This window comes from Halichoeres trimaculatus, unplaced genomic scaffold, assembly GCF_033239565.1.
Source record: "Halichoeres trimaculatus isolate MK-OKI-2021-1 unplaced genomic scaffold, fHalTri1.1 fHalTri1_scaffold_19, whole genome shotgun sequence".
In the NCBI taxonomy this organism is placed as follows: Eukaryota; Metazoa; Chordata; class Actinopteri; order Labriformes; family Labridae; genus Halichoeres; species Halichoeres trimaculatus.
In genome coordinates, this window is record NW_027437197.1 from 13,880,562 (window position 1) to 13,899,068 (window position 18,507).

General features: G+C 42.4%; 2 protein-coding genes across 2 annotated transcripts; both read right to left on the reverse strand.

Annotated features, from left to right (window-relative positions):
- Positions 1–350: 350 nt before the first annotated feature.
- On the reverse strand, positions 351–5,602 carry rgcc (regulator of cell cycle). Its single transcript, XM_074694161.1, has 5 exons — positions 5,449–5,602; positions 5,105–5,278; positions 2,782–2,889; positions 2,115–2,177; positions 351–987 (listed from the first exon to the last, which is right to left on the reverse strand). Exons 1-5 carry the CDS (start codon positions 5,474–5,476, stop codon positions 980–982), a joined length of 381 nt encoding a protein of 126 aa, XP_074550262.1. The 5' UTR covers positions 5,477–5,602; the 3' UTR covers positions 351–979.
- A 1,926-nt stretch (positions 5,603–7,528) lies between these two features.
- Positions 7,529–18,151, reverse strand: f5 (coagulation factor V). The gene is made up of 25 exons (XM_074695082.1): positions 18,000–18,151; positions 17,593–17,675; positions 16,085–16,207; positions 15,082–15,294; positions 14,833–14,994; positions 14,490–14,711; positions 14,253–14,418; positions 13,985–14,165; positions 13,778–13,874; positions 13,475–13,680; positions 13,233–13,380; positions 12,913–13,125; positions 11,083–12,802; positions 10,809–10,977; positions 10,488–10,724; positions 10,111–10,327; positions 9,746–9,925; positions 9,346–9,462; positions 9,184–9,255; positions 8,982–9,067; positions 8,695–8,850; positions 8,458–8,602; positions 8,190–8,341; positions 7,880–8,062; positions 7,529–7,773 (listed from the first exon to the last, which is right to left on the reverse strand). The coding sequence occupies exons 1-25, from the start codon at positions 18,149–18,151 to the stop codon at positions 7,627–7,629; spliced, it is 5,547 nt and encodes a 1,848-aa protein (XP_074551183.1). The 3' UTR covers positions 7,529–7,626.
- Between the last annotated feature and the right edge of the window lie 356 nt (positions 18,152–18,507).

Consider the following 18,507-nt stretch of genomic DNA (forward strand, 5'->3'; position numbering starts at 1 on the left):
CTGATAGATAACAAACTCAATAAGACTTGAGTTTTCTGCAGCAATTGCCTTCTCTGCACTCCCTGGCGTCTTAGAGAAATCTGAACCCTCTGTTGTACCTTGGTGTAAATGTGTGACTTTTTAAACAGCGTGCACATTTAACATGGAAATATACTGCTGTTTGTAACTTTAGAGGTTAATCTATACTTCAAATTGTAGAACAAAGAAGGAGACTGTGATGACTGGAGAGAGAAGGAGGGAACTCTGCTGAGTTTCCGTCCTGAACCGACCCGGCAGAACCCCAGTAAAGCATAAGTTTGAGTCCAAAATAAAGAGCAGAGGCCCATGTAAGCAAAAGCACAACATTTGACTCTTTAATTTGATCTCTGGCACACATTAGCTGAATTAAATACACATATTGCTTTCCAGTTTTCTCCAGAGGCGATGAAGTTTATTCCAGTTAATCTGTTAATATCAAGGCAAATAGACTTATTATTTACATAAGATACAAAAATATATTTTACACAAATACAGACAATAAGGAGCTCTATAAAATTACAAATATATTTCTATTATAAAAAGCTATTTTTAAATACTCTTGTAGCTCAGGGGTAGGAGTGTTTCCTGCTCTGGGATGTGATCTGACAGTAAATGTTCCAGTGACTCATTGCAGCGTTAGATCCTCGTCTCTTCACTCCTACAAACACCTCATGGAGTCCATTGCATCATAGCTCGACCTCGGGTTTCCTGCTTTGCTAATTTTGGCCCTTCTTGCAGCCCTTACAGCCCAGTATCCAGGTGGTTGGAGTTAGTGGAGCGATGGTGGGTTAAATTTAAGAGCTGGTGTTGCAGTGGAGCCGCGTGGACGTTACTGTGATCCAGCTGTATCCTGTTGGGTGGTTTTAGGGTGTAGGAGCCGGGCGTATGCTGCTCAGGGGGGGTCCAGACATCCACTCCCTCCTCCCCCTCATGGCTGTGCTCCAGGACAACAGCCTCCTCGTCACATGCCTGAGAACAGAGACAGACAGACCCGATTAGAGCAGGACTCTTTGGCTCCTGAGCACTATTCTCAGAGCGGCCGGCGCTCCTTTTTACAGGCTGGTCATCGTAAACACTGCTGGTCCTAATAAACACACCACTCTGCAGGGCTAACAGGAAGCTGGCTGACTGCCTGACTGGCTCTCTGAATGTCCAGTTTTTTACAGGAGGACTCTGAAAGACGGACATTCAGTAGCAAACAGGGCAGGGCGAGGAGGACGAAAACATGGCAACAACTCCCACTCCTGCCTCATTCCATTCCTGACATTTACAGAATCTGAGCAGCAGCACACATTCCTCCAACTCTGATGCAAGTTCAAACACTCACAAGCCCACAAGTGAAGAAGTCAAGCAGAAATCATGTATGTCTGTTTGCAGTGATAAAATACCGCCTTCTGTTTTGATGTTTCATGCATGTGCACAAATCTGAATATACACAGAGGTGGCACACATTCTGTTGAGCTAAACCAGCATCTCACAGCAGGACATTTCTACCTGCAAAGCTAAATGACCCTGGCCTCATATCTGGGTGATGCAATATGCAAAATAATTTGGAGAGAACATGTCTACACTGTAATTCTCTCTGTCTTTGCAGAGCTCTCCTTATCATCTGTTTGTATTTTAATACTAGTTCAGCAAAGTTATGACCACTGTGCATGATCGTTCCTCTGATTGAGTGTCTCATGTGCTCAGGTCAAAATCTCTCTCTGTTTGGGAGACTGTGTGCAAGAGCTTAAGTGATATTACAGCTTTGAACTCCGTCAGAAGAAGAAAGTACACCAGGTAAGTGTTTTTACAGCTTAATTTTGACCTATAGCTCTATATGATTAGTGCACACTGCATGATGTAACTTCAAATTATGTCATTTAGAGGTTGACCGACAGGTGTAAAAGGGTACAGCCTTCACCCTCCTCCTCCTCACACATCATAGTTTCTCAGAAAACCTAAGGGGAGGAGCTACTGTGTCACTTTATGAGTGGTCGTTAGCATAGCTTACAAGAGGAACAAATGCCCGGGTTAATCCTGAGTAGCGGGCAGCGCCGGCGTACATGCTAATTCATCAAGTGTTCTGACAGCTCGGCTGCATTAGCACTCACTCTCTAATGTTTTGTCGAGGTCGGCAATGAAATCCTCCAGCTCCTTAGTGTCGCCCAGTTTGGCTGAAAGAGAAGAAAGAGATTTCAGGCCAAGGGAGCAAAGATTTCAGATGGAAAGTCTTAATCAGAACTTAAAGTTCACAGCTCTGAATTTTTCTGAGTTTGCATCTTTGTCTCATTGAAGGTATTCAAATCTGTCAGCAGGACATGACTGACTGGTTCTGCTTCCTGGTTTCTTTTTACAAGAGCAATCATGCCTCTTCAGTACCTGCTCCTGCATTCTTTAGGGTGTTTTTTTTTTCTTTTTACTTTTAGGATTTACTTTTTACAATAGGGAACAAAAAGTTTGTGTCTTATGACAGAGAAGTTCCCCTTTAAAGTGCCATGAGATGACTCAAAAGCAGGGGTCATTTGATTGTCCAGGTTTTAACTTGACAGAGTTTTTGCACAAATAACGTGTTTCATTAGCATCTTGGCACAGGGAGAAGACTGAAGATGAAACAGGAAAACTGTCTGTACATTTAGTTTGAGCAAAAGCAGAGCAAGGAAGGGACCATCCAAGTGCAAGGGCAGAGACTTTAAGTGGAGTTTTGTAAAATCTGGATATGAAATGTAAAATTCGGTTGCTTTGATAAAGAAAAGTTAGATAGTATAATTTTGAACTCACGTTTTGGTGACATAAGAGGAGGTGAGGAATTGGTGGGGGAGAGCACTGTGGGCGAGTTGAGTCTCTCATCACTGAAGCTGAAGCTGTTTCTGTTCAGTGACTCTGCACCTGTCAGAAGTAGAGGAAGGAGATGAATTTAGACGACCTGCATCAGGTGAGCATCCATCCTTCTGTGTACACAACACTGATGTGAATCTGTGTCAGTGGAGCAGCTCTGGTGTGTAATCTTCACATTCTCCTCTAATGACAGCCCTCTTCTTCGGCCTGTCACACACATGCGTGTGCTTGTAACTGCACATACACACACACATGGGGGGCATAAACACACAAACATACTTACAAAAGTTCACAAAAGATCTGCTCAACTCCTGCACAAACTGAACTTTTGCATCCCTAACTTAGAGACTAAATCTTCATTGCGGCCGTCAGTGACAATATAAGAGCTCAGCCAGGCGTCTCCTCTGGTTTTAGGAAAGATTTATCTCTGACACGTTTCATGCTTGGAGCAGGCTGCAGCTTTTATCTCCTCTGTTCTACCCAAACTTTGAATGCTGGGTTACATAAGTGAGATAATGGCCAGTTTGAGGCAGCCAGGTCATATTTTTGCACCACTGAGTTACATATTTTACCGTCTATGTGTCTGCTAAGAGAGGAGTAAGAGTTTGGAGGATTTTGCAGCTAGTTTTATGGAAGCTGCAGAAATGAAAATGCTAAGCTCAAGCCTGCTGAATTGATTCTGAATCAACTGAATCCAGAAAATAACATTTTTCCAAGAGTTCAAACTCCTGGTTTGAGCTGTCAGCAGCTGTGTCCATGAAATCTGTGTGAGTTTGAACTAAGTGTGTGTGACAAAAAGCAGATTAGGCAGCACTCAGAGCTGTCCTCGCCTCTCTCAGAGCTGCAGCAGACCTTAACAGCGTCTCAGGTGTCGACCACTTTAAACACCCCTCTGACCTGTGCCACTCCCACCACTCAGCCCTGCTCTCACAGCAGGAGAGAGGAGACGCCACACACACAATGGGAGCACACACAGACCTATGGCCTTCACAGGAGAGTCTGACTTGGACGAACTCTCTCTCATTTCTCAGTTCTCTCTTGCTCTGCCCCTCAAACTCTCTCTGGTGTGTCTCCCTGTGTTGTTAATCCTCGCGTCTAACTCTTCGTCCATCCATCAGGCTGCGGAACAATAGCCCATCCCCGCGTGGGACATGTCCCTCTTCATTCGACTGCCATGGAGAGGACCAAGCTCCTGCAGGAATCTGATCCTTCAGCAAATCAACTCACTCATTAGCACCACAGACGCAGGTTCAGACACCTTCCCCCTGCTATTACCACGATGATGCTTTCTGTAGGCTCATTAGTGGTGATGTGGTAATGAGAAGAGTCTTAGCTGGTGTAGTAAACACAGCAGGAATCCATGAAACCCTCCCAAAACCACCAGTACCCAAGCTACCACACATTACTGACATTCTTTGGTCAAATTATCATCTGGAAACAACATAAAGTCAAAATCTGTGCATTGGAGTTTAGACACTGAGAGCACAGAAGGTTAAATCTCTCAGGAGTCTATCATAGATGTTTTGAAGGTGCAATCTAGACCTTAAAATGTCTCCACATCCCTTCAGCAAAACACCCAGATCAGTTCCCCTGGATGTCCCGATGCTCTCACGTGTTCAGGAAACTCTCATATCTCACAGGGACCTGGAGCACAGTTTTCAGACAGCCTGCTGCTGAGGGAGCAGACTTTAAAACACTGTAAGTTGAATCAGTATGTATACTTTAAACTCCAAAAGCTGCAGCCACAGTCTGCAGGAGAGTGTGCCAAAGTATGCAGCAGTAGCTCAATCTGAAGCCAAGATCTCTGGACTCGGATCAAGGATTCTCATATCTCTCTTTTTCTCTCTGTTTTGGCACAATTGCGTGTACATGCATGGATGCATGTGCAACAGTCTGCCAGCCTGCCAAGCTGACTGATGATAAGAAAATACATGCAAAGGTGAAACAGTGCAGAGTGTAAGAGAAAGGTGTGGTAAAGGTAAGAAAAAACTTTGCAGGTTTCTGATAATATTGTCTTTAAGACCTCATGATGGAATGCTGAGAAAAATGACACATATGGAATCTAGACTCATTATGCAGAGCCTGATCTCCATTCTGGCTCCCCTCTGGAGTCGGTAAAGAGTTTCTTATTGAAGAAATCCGCTTTTGTTATCCCACAGATCCTAAATAAGCTTTTGTTCTTTGCAAAAGTAGCAAAATCACACAATTTTTCGACCAGGATTGTAGATTTTCTCTGCGTTCGTACATAAATAGCTCTTGAACTCACTCTCTGAGTCGCTGATGCCGCTGTCACTGACGCTCGCGCAGCTCCTCCTCTTCACCGTCTTCAGGTGCTCGTCGTACCTGAAGTGACGTTTCTCCACCGGCGACGTGAAGTCCTCGATCACGGCGTCAAACTCACAGAGCACGTCGTCCAAGTCCTCCTCGTTGACGAACTTTGCTGCAAGAAAAAAAAAACATAGAAAAGGAAAATTAACTTAATTTGCGCGTTATTATTCCACGTGAGACTGCAAAACCCCGATTTACCTGTTCTTATTATATTGTAAACTGATATTCCTAAAATTAAATATAAATAACTCAAGGTGAGAAAGTCATTAGTCTGATATTTACCTTTGGTTCTCAGTTTTGGAGACTTCATTATTCCAGTGATTTGTTTTTATCCGCTTCTGAAATCCTCCGTAAATAGTTTAAAATCAGCTCTGTGTCCCTTTAAGTAAAGTCCAACTGTGTGAGTCCTTTCTACAGGTCTTGATCTGACCCTCAAACCGAGGTCTGCCCCTTTTAAGAAGCCCTGCTCAGAGGGGGCGGGGTCAACCCCTGAGAGGGGAGGGTGTGTATGAGAGTGCGCGCTTTGGCGCTTTGGTGAGTGTCTAATTGTGTGTGAGTACGTGCGCGCGTGCTGGGACCATTAACAGTTTTTCCGGTTGGGGTTACACTCCCCTGACGTCACCCTGAAAAGCATGTTTGTAAACATCTCGAGTACCACAGAGTGATAAAGATATTAATAATCAGGAGCTGGTGTGTGTTCATGTTTTATCACCGGGCAGTTTCTGACAGGAAGACACTGAGCTCATCCTGTAGTGTTGGGGGCCCCCCACCCAGGAGCCTTTCCCCTTATTTCCCCTCTATCAATTACATTTTGATTATTCCATGTCTTAAATTCTAAAATCTGAGGCAGCAGTAAAGAAAAGTAAAGCATAGTACCTTGTAAGGACTTAAACTCTACTTGAGTACAATTATCTCTGATTCTGTTAACTGTCTTAAAATGTTGCAGCTAGGACAAGATAAAGTGGGAAAAAGAAAACAAACATCTAGAGCAATAACACTTTTGTAGATAGAATATTGAACAATTAATCAAAATTAAATCATCAAACTTTTTCTCTGATTGTTTTGGATCTTTGGAAAATAAAATTTCCCTTTATTTGTTGTTTAACGTCACATTCATGGAGCTCAGCATCCTGAAAGCTGGTCCTGTTTCTGAGCTCCTTAATCTTCACCTGTGATCCTATTAGAAGAGAAACGTCTCACAGCTGGCATAGGAAATATTTTGTCTAAGGATAAATTACAACAAAGACAGTGCTGGAGCACCCTCTGGTGGTGCATGTATGAAGTGTATCTGTGAAAGAGTAACTACTTTTAGTTAACCAAAAGCAGCTTCCTCTAAATGTTCTGTGAATGCAAGGTTAAAGAAATAAAAAACATACATTAGGTTTCACTAATGTGTTTTAGAAATGTGAGGTTACTTTTATTCATGTCTCACGTTTGCTTGCAAATACTATGCACCTTACCAGTCTGGATTCATTTAGATTATTTCCTCTGTGTGGATGAGGAGCGTCATATAAGCTTTGTTTAGATAACCTCCTCTTTAAATTTTCAACAAATCCTTAAACTCTGCAAAGAGAACATTTCCTTCAAATGAAGCATCACATTATCACTATGAGTGTTTCCTTGGTCAGAGACCAACAGCTGTTTCTTCTCAGAGCTCCCAGACAGCAGGTCGTCCAATAAAACTCTCTCTGAGTTAATTTGTCTCCTCAGATCAGAAGCACACAGTAGAGCCACGCTGGGACGTTCACACCTCCAGCGCCCACTTTAACATGATCAGCAAATGGATAAACACAGCATGTGTTTGCAGCTGCACGTGTCTGTTGACTCTGGAGGCCTGAAGGTGCAGCTTAACAACACGGCCAGCTCAGCAGAGGTGCTAAAAGTGACGCCTTCACGACACCATGAGAACATATCAGTGTGCACATACTTTAAATACCAAAGCTTTAATCACTGAGGCTGGAGCTTCAAATAAGAACAGAAACAATTTTAATTGAAAAATAAAATACATGATCTGTACTTACATATTTACATTCATTTATAATCACTCTGAGGCGTACAATACAACTCATATTTCAATAACACATCAAAGCATAGAAGCAAGAATCAGGATTACTTACACTTGAAGCATTCTGCAAGTGTTTGGGGATATATTTGTATGTTTAAAGCTTTGTAGTTTGATAAAATGTTAAAATCTTTTCATGTATTTATCTCCACAGGTGACGTCCTGCAGGAGTCCTGATTCGTGCAGCAGGTGACTGTAGCAGAAAATGTATTTTTATCATGCACCTATTTAAAGGATGATTTTTTGGATGTAGCCCATTAATCTTACTGAGTAGTGCACCTCTTTAAATAGTCTTAGTTTTGTGTGTGTGTGTGTGTGTGTGTGTGTGTGTGTGTGTGTGTGTGTGTGTGTGTGTGTGTGTGTGTGTGTGTGTGTGTGTGTGTGTGTGTGTGTGTGTATCACTCAAAGTCACAGCCCAGTAGTTCTATCCTCATGGTGATGGCATTAATCCATCTTTTAGGAATAATCCGGATGTAGCGTGAGAAAATTGGAGGAAAGATGTAGTTCTTCACGTGGCCGTTGTTATCCAGATTTCCCTTAAATGTCTGGATTTAAACAGAGAAATTAAGGAATAGGATATTGTTGAGGCATGTTTTAAGAAAATGTCATAAACTGAAAAAGTTTCTGAGTCATATTTCTGCACCAGCTTACCTTTGAGGAGACATTCTCATCGTCTGTGTAGTGGTACCAATGGATCCCATTGTCGCTGTACATCAGGGAGAAGGAGAGGACGTACATCTCTGTCCCCAGAGACTTGGCTCCTTGCGTTATGATACCTGTGATCTTTTTAACTTGGGGCAGCTCCACCTGGAGCCACTGATTCATGTCATTATGCTGAAGAGAGGAAGCAGAGAGTGAAGAAAAAGAGAGAGGGGATTTACTTTACTGAGCATGCTCAGTTAGAATCACAAGTCATGTTTTGGGAGCTACATTAACAAAAACAGTCTGTGAGGAATCTTACATAAGCCTGCCATGCATTGATGGTTCCCTGTTTGTTGAGGCGAGCGAGTGAAGGTCTCCAGGGTCCAGAGTACCAGCTGGAGGCTGTGGAGCTGGCTGTGATTCGATGGTCTTCAATCAGTCCGGTCTCCATGCCAAGAGGCACCGAGCAGCCTGCGGAAGGACAGAAAACATATCATATTTACAGACACTCTGCGTCAGTATTAAAAACGATGAAATTACTCATCACACAGAATCAGATCTAGCCCTGTGGTATCATCTGGTATTACCGTCCAGCTCGCAGCCGTAGAACTCCATTCTAACTGTGGCCTTGCCATACCACTCAATGGGGTGGAGCCTGATGAACCGTCCAATCAGGGGAGGAAATAAGATGTTGTTCTTTACTTCATAGGCCTCCTGGTTCCCAGGGAACGACTAGAGAAAGAAGAGACAGAAATAGAGTTGATCCATCTCACTTAAAGGCAGTCTGTTTGTACTGACAGAGGATGTGATCGGTCTCCTCCCACCTTCCTGTAGTCTCTGCTGTCCCCTTTATAGAAGGTCCAGGTCCTGCGGTCGGTGCTGTAGGAGATGTAGTACTTGGTCACAAACTGGGAGTGGAAGAGCTGCTTGGCACCTTGGGTGGCGACCTGGCTGATCACAACTGGGCGCTGAAAGTCCACCTGAGCAGGAAGAAGTGGACATGAAGCAGAATGCATTCACAAATAGGAAGGAAAGGAAAACACACACACACACACACACACACACACACACACACACACACACACACACACACACACACACACACACACACCTGAATCCAGCTGTTATTACGCTCCGTGCTCCAGGCGTTGTATTTACCAGAATTGTGCAATCTTGCAAGATGTGGCTCCCAGTAACCTTCAAAACAGGAACACTGTCATTTCTCTTTTATAATTCCTTACCCTTAGATTAATACTGATTGATAAGCTAATACTCTTTGTATCTGCAGCAGGAACACAGGGGTTTATAGGTACCTCTGGTATGTATTGCTGTGAACTGATCCTCTTTTACGCTGCCAGACTCCAGACCCAGCGGACGGCTGCACTCTGAGAAGAGACAAAACAATGATCATCGAAGTATGACTGTATCATTGGGGGGAAATACTTTCAATTCTGCCATTATTTTAGAGTTTGTACCATCATCCAGAACAAGAAAGAGGGTCTGCATGCCCTTCTGCTGGTTAAAACCAACTTCTGACTCCAGCTGCCACAGACCAGGTTTGGATGGAAACATCTCAAGTGTAGCAAAACTTCCTTCAAGAGAAAAAAAGTTGAAAAAAAATTTAGTGAACTGGAAATTGATGATTTATTGGCATTTATTAGTATGAATCAGATTTTATAATCTAAAGGTTATGCACAATAGACTACATAAAAGACAACATCACAGCCTAAAATCAACAGTCCCTGCTCGCCAAAATCTTCTGCAAGTAATTTGCCTGTTGTTCATATTAGGTTTTATAAAAGTGTGATGCAAACTTTGGTTTAAAGGAATATTATTTTATAAACATATAGGCAGAATATTGCAGAGGCTGCTCACCTGGCAGCAGTGGGTAGACAGCCTGTCTGTAGCTGGTGGTCTTCTTGTGGAGGAAGGTCTGTCCGTGGAAGTGGACACTCTGGAAGTCTTTGGGTGAACCCATGTTGATCAGGTGCCAGGTCACCAGCTGGTTGGCGTACATCCTCAGGCCTTTCAGGTTGTATGTGATGCCGTTGATAGCTTTGGTGAAAGAGAAACAGGTTTGTTGTTTCCCAAGATGGAGATTGAGCTGCTTCATTTCAGGTTTCACAAAATGTGATTTACGTTTCCTATTTACATTACAAATATTACATTACATTACAAATCTCTGTTCAATTAAGATGCTGTGTTTGAATAAAGCGTATGGACATTAGGAAATGTATTACAGTGGAACTTGAGGTTTTCCCTGAGGTTGGGGTCCATTGCTCTCCTTCGGCTCTTTCTCTGGATCATCTCAAGGTTCTTCTCATTGTACCAGCTCTTGGATTCATCAAAGGTCATGAAAAGCATCATAAACTCCCTCATGTTTGGTATCTTGTTTTCCAGGGTTCCCTCTCGACACACAAGCAGGGGCCCAATCAGACCGGAGTTGATGTCTCTTTCCTTTGAGACAAAGCAAAGACAAAGTTTGGCGTGAGTTCTTAAAATCTCAAGAAATGATATTTTCCATAGTAATCAGAGTTAGCTTTTGTTTGAGAGTTATTATCTTATGCTTTCCATTCTTGACACAGTAAGTATGATCAACAAAGTGAAAATGACTCACAGGATTGACTCCTGAATAGTAGGCCCAGGTTCGGCAGTGAGACTCTCCTGGCATTGGTCCAACCATTGCAGTGACCTTCCAAATATATGTGTAGGTGGTGTTGGGCTTGACCTCGTCGTCATACTGATACCAGTACTTAGATTCATCTGCATATGACAGTCCCTCCATCTGCTTTGTGTAAATGACTCCATTTGGATGTAAGGAAAATGGGCGGCCGGCGTTGTTCTTAAACACCACCTAAAAGATTTAAGAACAAATGTTGGGGTTCAATTTATTGTTCAGCCTCAAAGCCTGCTTTAACTAGTATCAGGAGACTCTTACCATGATGCTTTGTCCCACTTCAGCTTTGATGAGTGGGCCGAGGATACCAAGATGTTCATTCATCTCTCCTCTGATTTCCGGCGTGCTGAAGCTACTGTCCATGTAACGTCTGAAAACCACCTTGGTGAATCTGGTCTCTCTGCTGTGGGGAAGTGATTTGTCCTGCCTCCTGTGGAAACAACATTCCCACATGTCAGTGTGATGATGTGGATTAGAGGAAACTAGAAATCTGAGCATCCTTTCTTGTAATTCAACAAATGACCTGTGTCCTTACTTATGTCCATAGCCGGCGTAGTCCCACTCAACCTCTTCTGCAGCAATGAAATAAGTCTTTACATTTGTACCAGCAAATTTAAGGTAGTATTTGGCTGTCTCATCTAGGTTCAGATTTTTGATGTCCATTTGATCGCTGTAAGGGTCTCTGTAGACCACATATTCATATTCATTGTCTTTCACTTCTGAATCTTCCAGACCGAGATGTTCTGGTTCATCCCCAGGAATGTAAAGCTCATAGTCACTGAAGTCCGGCCGGGGCACACCAATAACAACAGGCATATTGATTAGCTCCTCCTCATCAGACACACGATAAGGTACGTTCGGTCGGGCCCCTCGTGGGGACATCCCTGGATTGAATCCTCGAGGAGAGAAAGGTAAGCCACTTCTTGATTCAGGCTTGTATTCCTTCCTCCTCTTTGTTTTCATACCTTGGCCCTTCACAGGCTTCTGTCGTAGGTTTACCTTCTTGGTCTTTTTAGGGGCTGGTGTTGTTTGAAGGCTCTCTTTACCAAGATACTTCAGTATATCATCAGGGATGTCCATGGATACCGTCTGGTGAGTGGCATCATAAGTCCAGTTGTACTCTTGAGTTTTGACAGGTTTGGTTTTAATCACACTAGTGTCATTTTCTCTTAGATAGATAACTATTTCTTCACTGCTTTCAGAAGGACTTTGCTGATAAGAGCTGTTGTTTCTGGGGAGAGCTGGATTACCTAATGACACCGTCTCATTGGAAAAGCTTGCTGAAGATGTTAAGTTTGCTCCTGCTAGGAGAGCTGTGACGTTGACCTTATCCTCTAAAATAATCCCAAATGATGAATTTGATCTGGGTGTTCCCACGGTGAGATTCTGTAAAGATGAGTTATCTCCCAAAGCATGTGTTTGGTTTTCAAGGCTGGGATTGGATGATATGTTGGCATTACAGGAAGAATTCATAAGGGGTCCATCAGAGGTCTGGTTACCACCCATCTGGGTTGTGTTCCTTCTGATCTCAAAGACAGAACTTGAATTTCCTTGCAATGTTGCAGTAAGATTAGTATTTTCTGTCAGATTAGTCATCCCAGTGGTCATATTTCCAACCATTGGTGTTGCCGTAGTGTTGGTTGCATTTGTTGTTTGAGTTTCATTCACTGCCAAAACATTTGTGTAGTTAAAACTAGTTGTGTTTTCTGTTTTGAAGATGGTGGAATTGTCCAAGGTTGAAGGGGTACTGCTGTTCTGAAGATGCGTTGTGTTCTCACTAAAGCTGTGATTCAGCAGATTCACCACTGTCAGATTTCGACCATCCACTGTCTGGTTCTGTGCTTTGGAGCTTGGTATTATTGCTTGACCTTTACTCTTGGTTTTAATGACTTTGAGAACCATATTCTCCTCTCCATCTTTCACATCAACAGCATCATAGTCCAGAAAAGAAAGGTCCAGCAACTCAACACTTGAAGTCTTGGACTGGTTTTTCAGAGATCTGAGACCCAATTCTGCTGCAAATTCATCAGTGTAGGAATCTACCACCACTGGCTCCTTTTCTTTTTCCTGTTTTTCTTTCTTCTCTTTCTCCTTGATCTCAGTCAAGGTTAAAGGGTTCCAGATGGCGAATTCTGAATTTTTTGCTGGATCGTCAAATTCATCCTCGTACGTGTACTCCAAGTCACGGAAGCACTCGACATCCCGAAACTTCAAACGCATTCCTTCAGGGTTCAGGGTGGCCAAGAGCCACAGACCTACATGAAGACAGTCATAATGCATTACCATGGAAATAGTCCATCACTATAGCTAAAAGCATCTCTACAGATCTAATGCCTGAGAAACAGAAGTCAAACTGTTGACTGACCAATGTTTTCCATGTTCATAGAGATGGTTTCTCCAGTCATGGGGTACAAACTGAGGATGTCCTCTGTCCGCTCATTCAGCTCAAATACATGTCCATAAAAAGTAGCTGTCTGGATGTAGTCCTGTGCTCCCACGCTGGACACATGCCACGTTACAACTTCACCGTTGCAGAAGCCCAAAGTTGGGCCGCTCTCAAACACATACCCGTTAACAGCTGGGGAAAAATGTACATGCATGTCAGACATTTCCGAGGCAGAACAAATGAAGACGTGAACGAATTCATGTAGCTTCTACATAACTTACTACAATGGAAAAACTTACTATGCATCACGTTTGACTTGTAAAAATCTGGGTCAGCCTTGTTGACTCTGGATCGATCACAGTACTGGCGAATGTTTTGATCCAGGTACCAGCTCTTGTTCTCGTCAAACACTGCTAAAATTGCATGCTGCTCCTTGTCTGCTCTCAGCTGTAGAAACAAAACTAAACTAAATCCAGGCACTTCTCAGGGGATTCCGGAGGTGTTGAAATGTTTCAGCCAGGAGGAGGTATGATCAACTCACCTGTACGTTCCTTACATTAAGGGACTCACTCTTGCAGATGAGGATTGGTCCAATTAGTCCCGAGGCGATATCTCGTGGTGTGTCCACTGCACTATGGTACATTCGTGTTAGACACCGAGAGTCTCCTTCCAAAGGCCCGTCCTCCTCTAGAACTCTCCAAATGTACGTGTGCGTTTCACCTGGCTTAACCCCATGAGACTGGTTACCTGGTGGACACAGTGACAGTGACAGTTACAGTCCCTCATCAGTTTGATGTCTCTGTTGACTTAACTATGTGCTGTGGAGTGAGTAGAGGTTTGATACCTCCTGCTGGGTAGTTTGCGCCTTCATCTGATTTTTCTATTGAGAGCCCATGTGGATAGATGCTGTAAGGTCTGGAGGCCATATTCTTAAAAACAATCTGTGAAAAAGTGAATGAAGGCTGCTTGAAACAAACCTTAACACATTGTTTCCTCCCTCATTCAGATTTTTGTTTTATTTTTAATAAAATGTGAACAAGTATAAACTCACCTTTATAACATCCCTGATTTGCGCTCTGATGACAGGACCCAAGATGCCGAGCTCATCTTTCCTTTGTTTTAACTCTGACCTCTCAGTGAATGACTCGTTCTTGTACATTGTGTACACTGCCTTCTTGTACCTCTTACCAATACGTATTGGTGACTGTCTCAGGTACTTGAGCTTAAAGTCCCTAAACAAAGAGGTTTGATTTCATCATGAGAGACTGATAAAAATTCCTGTGGGGGGTACAAGATGTTCTTAAAAAGATGCTGCTTACTCGTCAACATTATCGTGCACTTCAGGAGCATAATCCCATGTTATCTCCTCAGCAGCAATGTAGTACACCCACTCCCTGCTCTTTCGTCTCTCCTGAATGGTCATCCTTCGGCGCGGGGGTTTGAAGCCATCACACAATTTAGCATCCACAAAGCCGTGCATCCCAGCTGCAAAGGCAGAACCAGTTAATTGTATCTTTAAAAAGTTGTTTGATTATTGAGGACAGTGTTGTTCTTACCCTCCATGTGCTTGGTGGTGTGAGAAGAGAGCAACCAGCGGCCTGTGTGTAAAGACTGCATGCTGGCGGTGGTAGATATTCCACTGATGAGTCCCACTGAAGACACTTGATGTCCACTCTGCTTCAGGACATGTCCGTTCAGGTGCACAGAAAAGACCTCGGGCTCAGAGCTCATACCGTGCAGATGAAGGCTCACAGGAGCGTGAGCGCACATGCTGACATCTGGAGATAAAACACATACCTGTGTCCATTATATTACACTATAGGTTGTGTTGAAAAGAATAAACTCACTTGACCCACACCCTCATGCAGTTTGAGACAAACTGCCTGTTGATGGACTTACCTGGCAGTGCTCCCTGGGTGAACCCGTTGATGGTGTATTTGACGTGATTATCTGGGGAAAAGCTGTTTGTTTTGTACTTGCTCTCTTTCTCATCAAAGACCCCAAAGAGAAACGTGTATTCCTGGTGGACCCCAATCTGCTGCCCTGACTCATCCAGACTGCCTGCAGAGAGAGAAACAGAGTCCATATTGTTGATTTAGAAGAAAAATAAGACTCAGAAAGTGAAAACAGCCATATCTTCTTACTTACCAGGCTTGCAGATGAGTAAAGTACCAATGAGTCCTGAGTTGTAGTCTTCAACAACATTTTGGTGGGAGATGTAGGTGTGGGTCAGACAGGTGGGGTCACTGGGCTGTGGAGAAACTTCTGGCGTCACCTCCCAGTAGTAAACATGTTCACAATTAGGCTGCACAACGTCGTCCTCTTTCTCTTTCTGTGAGGTGTTGTCGAAGTAGTGAGCTCCTGCAAACACAGTGAGCATCATATTGGTATCAGAGCAAAGCACCAATGGACCTGAGAGTGTAACAACATGCAACTCAACTTTTGTGTTGTGACTGTTTCATTTTGAGGTCTGAGGTCTTTGGTTGCAATGTCTGCGTTTGGTTGTGTCCTACAGAAGAGCAGTTTCTTATGTGTCCACTAGGGGCTGCCTCTAAAAGTAGGTCAATAGAGTGTTATGTTTAAATGGCACGATTACTAAGTAAATAAGATTTTTTTTGTCTTACTTTGCCTGAATTTTTAACTTTTTTTTAATTGCCAAGCTTTAGGAGTCAACTAAAGATGGATATTTTAAAAAAAAAAAAACATGTTACAATGATGTACTAGTTAAAAAAAAAATTGCAAAGCAAGAGATACTGCTGATTTCCTGAACAAAATCAAACTCAGTCCCAAGCATAGTTTTCTTCCCTTTATTATCTTATGATCTGCATTTCTGTTGTTTTGATTAAGATTAAATGTTAATTTCCCAGTTTAATGATGACTAAGATGTCTTGCTCTGTCTTGTTCTATGAGCAGACAGTGATTTCCTCAGGCTTAGCAGTCCTTCCTGTTGGACTTCAGTACGCTCTACTCTGATAATCTGCCTCTCCTGGTTAATCTTTCAAAAAAAGACAAACAAGCTTGTTTGTTGTGTTGGCCAATCTTGTGTAATTATTAGAATGAGTAACATGATGAACATCCAGGATGACCCTAACAGACAGATGAGATCTCCTGCTTTCTGTAGGTTTTCCACATCTGCTTAACAGGCACCCACCCTCAGACTGCTTCCCGTAAGCGATGCCATGTGGGTGGATACTGTGTGGTCCCCTCGCCATGTTTCTGAAAGTGACCACAATCGTCTCGCCCTCCTCCGCCCGAAGGGTGGGTCCGAGGAGACCTACAGAGAAAGAGACAGGGTTCGGTTTGTTTGGTCTCTGCATCACATATGTGTTGTGTTACATCATCATGACACAACCAGACAAATGATGTTAAATCATGCCGACTCATCCGTCTGTTATTGTTCTCACTACCAACCCATGTACTGTACTCAACACCAATGCAACAACAGTTTCCTTCTCCGTATATACCAAGGAGGAGTCATTATGCAACTGTGTTCTCAGAAAAAAACCAAGACAACAATGTGTGCTTTGGTAGACATAAGAGGAAAACAAACTGCACGTTGGGTGATGTTAAAGCCAGACTCCAGAATTTTTTCTTTCTCAAGAAATGTTTTTTGTTTTTTTATTTTTTTTTCTTTGAGATGGAGGTTTAGGATATTTTTAGTTTAATTCAATAAAAGACATGTTTTCATGACTTCTTCAAATATATTTTGAGTTGAAGGGGAAAAACAAGGTTTCCAGTAAAGCTGAGCTCACTAACTCAGCAAACATATGATCCAGTTCCTTCCTAGCTAGTTTTGGAGGCTTGAGAGGTTTCAACACTTGTCCTGGGAGAAAGTCAAAGCAAGAGCTGAATTTTTCATCAGTATTTAGGTATTTGTGAAAACATATTTTGCACACAGAGATGCACATTATTTCAACTTTTGTTTACTGTGTTTTATTTTGTTTGAATAAAATCTATTATCCAGAAATGACTCAAAAACGTATGAAAATCAATGTTGATACCAAAACACACAGCAGAAAAGCATGCCAACCTCATCTCTAGAGCTATGATGTAGTTTGACCCATTTCAAGCCCTGTGTGCTATTTTTCCTATGGATTACAATGGGTAAAAACTAATTAAACAATGTTTTAGTTTATTAGATTTTTTTTTCTATTATTTTTTTTTATTTATTTATTTTTTGTTAAAGAGACATAGACAAACTGGAAACTACCTAATGATGGAAGTATAAGATTGTTCAGGGGTGATTCTAATGTCCAGCAGTAGACATTAGGATGGCTATATGGAAAGCAAAAGGTGAAGATTTGAATTATAAAAAAGAAAAAATGGTTAAGGCATTTCCAAGACACTAAGAAAATAATTTTCTAACAATTTCTGGTGTCATAAAATCTCCTTATTTTAGTTAAGTTGTGTTGCTTTTTAAATATCTTTCCACAAACATATTTTCTGTATTAATGTGATTTCCTCATTTAATTGGTTCTAAATTGGTTCTAAATTGGAGGGTCCTTTAGTGGAAACCTACAGACATGTAAAAGTTAGGTTTGAATCAACTCATTTGTGAGATTATCTCATTATTTGGATGAAGATTAAATGTGCAGACAGGATGAGTATTCCTTAGTAATAACAGGCAGACTGTGTGTTCATGTAATCTCCAATACTCACCTAACCATGAGGGATGAGTCTTAGCCTGTTTGAAGTCTTTCTCATACTCACGAAAAACCACTTTCTTATAGGTGGGACCCAACCTGAAACACAAATCATGAATCAACAAACAAGAGAAGACATTCTCTACCCACTGTGCAGCATATCAGCAGATTGAGATAGGATGAGTTTACTCATGATGAAGTGATGTGTTTGTGTCAGAATAACACCGACACTGTCCTCAGATAGAGAACAGGCTGCCAAAGACATGAAACAAGGACAATCTGGACGGGCTTATGTAAAGTACAAACAAATCCAAGAAATTATTTTGATTGTGTTGTAAACAAACAAGTAATGAGACAGAAGGAAAATTAAAACAAATCTAATCATTTTGATTTTATAGTCTAAAATCCCACCGCCTGTCCTACCTGTCAGGGCCATGTCCAGAGTAATTCCAGTCTATCTCCACAGCAGCGATGTAGTAGTGTCTCTCTCTGGGTTGATGCTGTTCTGCTCTGTCAGTCAGAAGAACAAGGATGAGCAGGAGACATCGAGCTCCAGCCCAGAAACAGAGCCTCATATCTGGGATCAGTCCTGCAGGTGAGCTCGGTATACTCTGGAAGTGAAGAAGAAGAGTCTGTGAACTGACAGAGAGGTCCTGCTCTGAGCTTTATCTGTCACTGACACACACACACACACGCCTGCGTTCAAACATTATGTCCCAGGGCAATGAACTGTGTCTCAGTGTATTTTCTCCCCACTCTCTCTCTTTCCTTCTCGTAATTAAAACCTGCTGTGTTTGGCTCTGAGTCATCCCCAAGGGCCTGGGGTGTGCTTCTTCCCATCATCTTTGTGGAAAAAAAAAAAAAAAAAAAAAAAAAACACGAGACACGTAAGGATGAATGTGGATGGTTACACATCAAATTTCTTTTACCT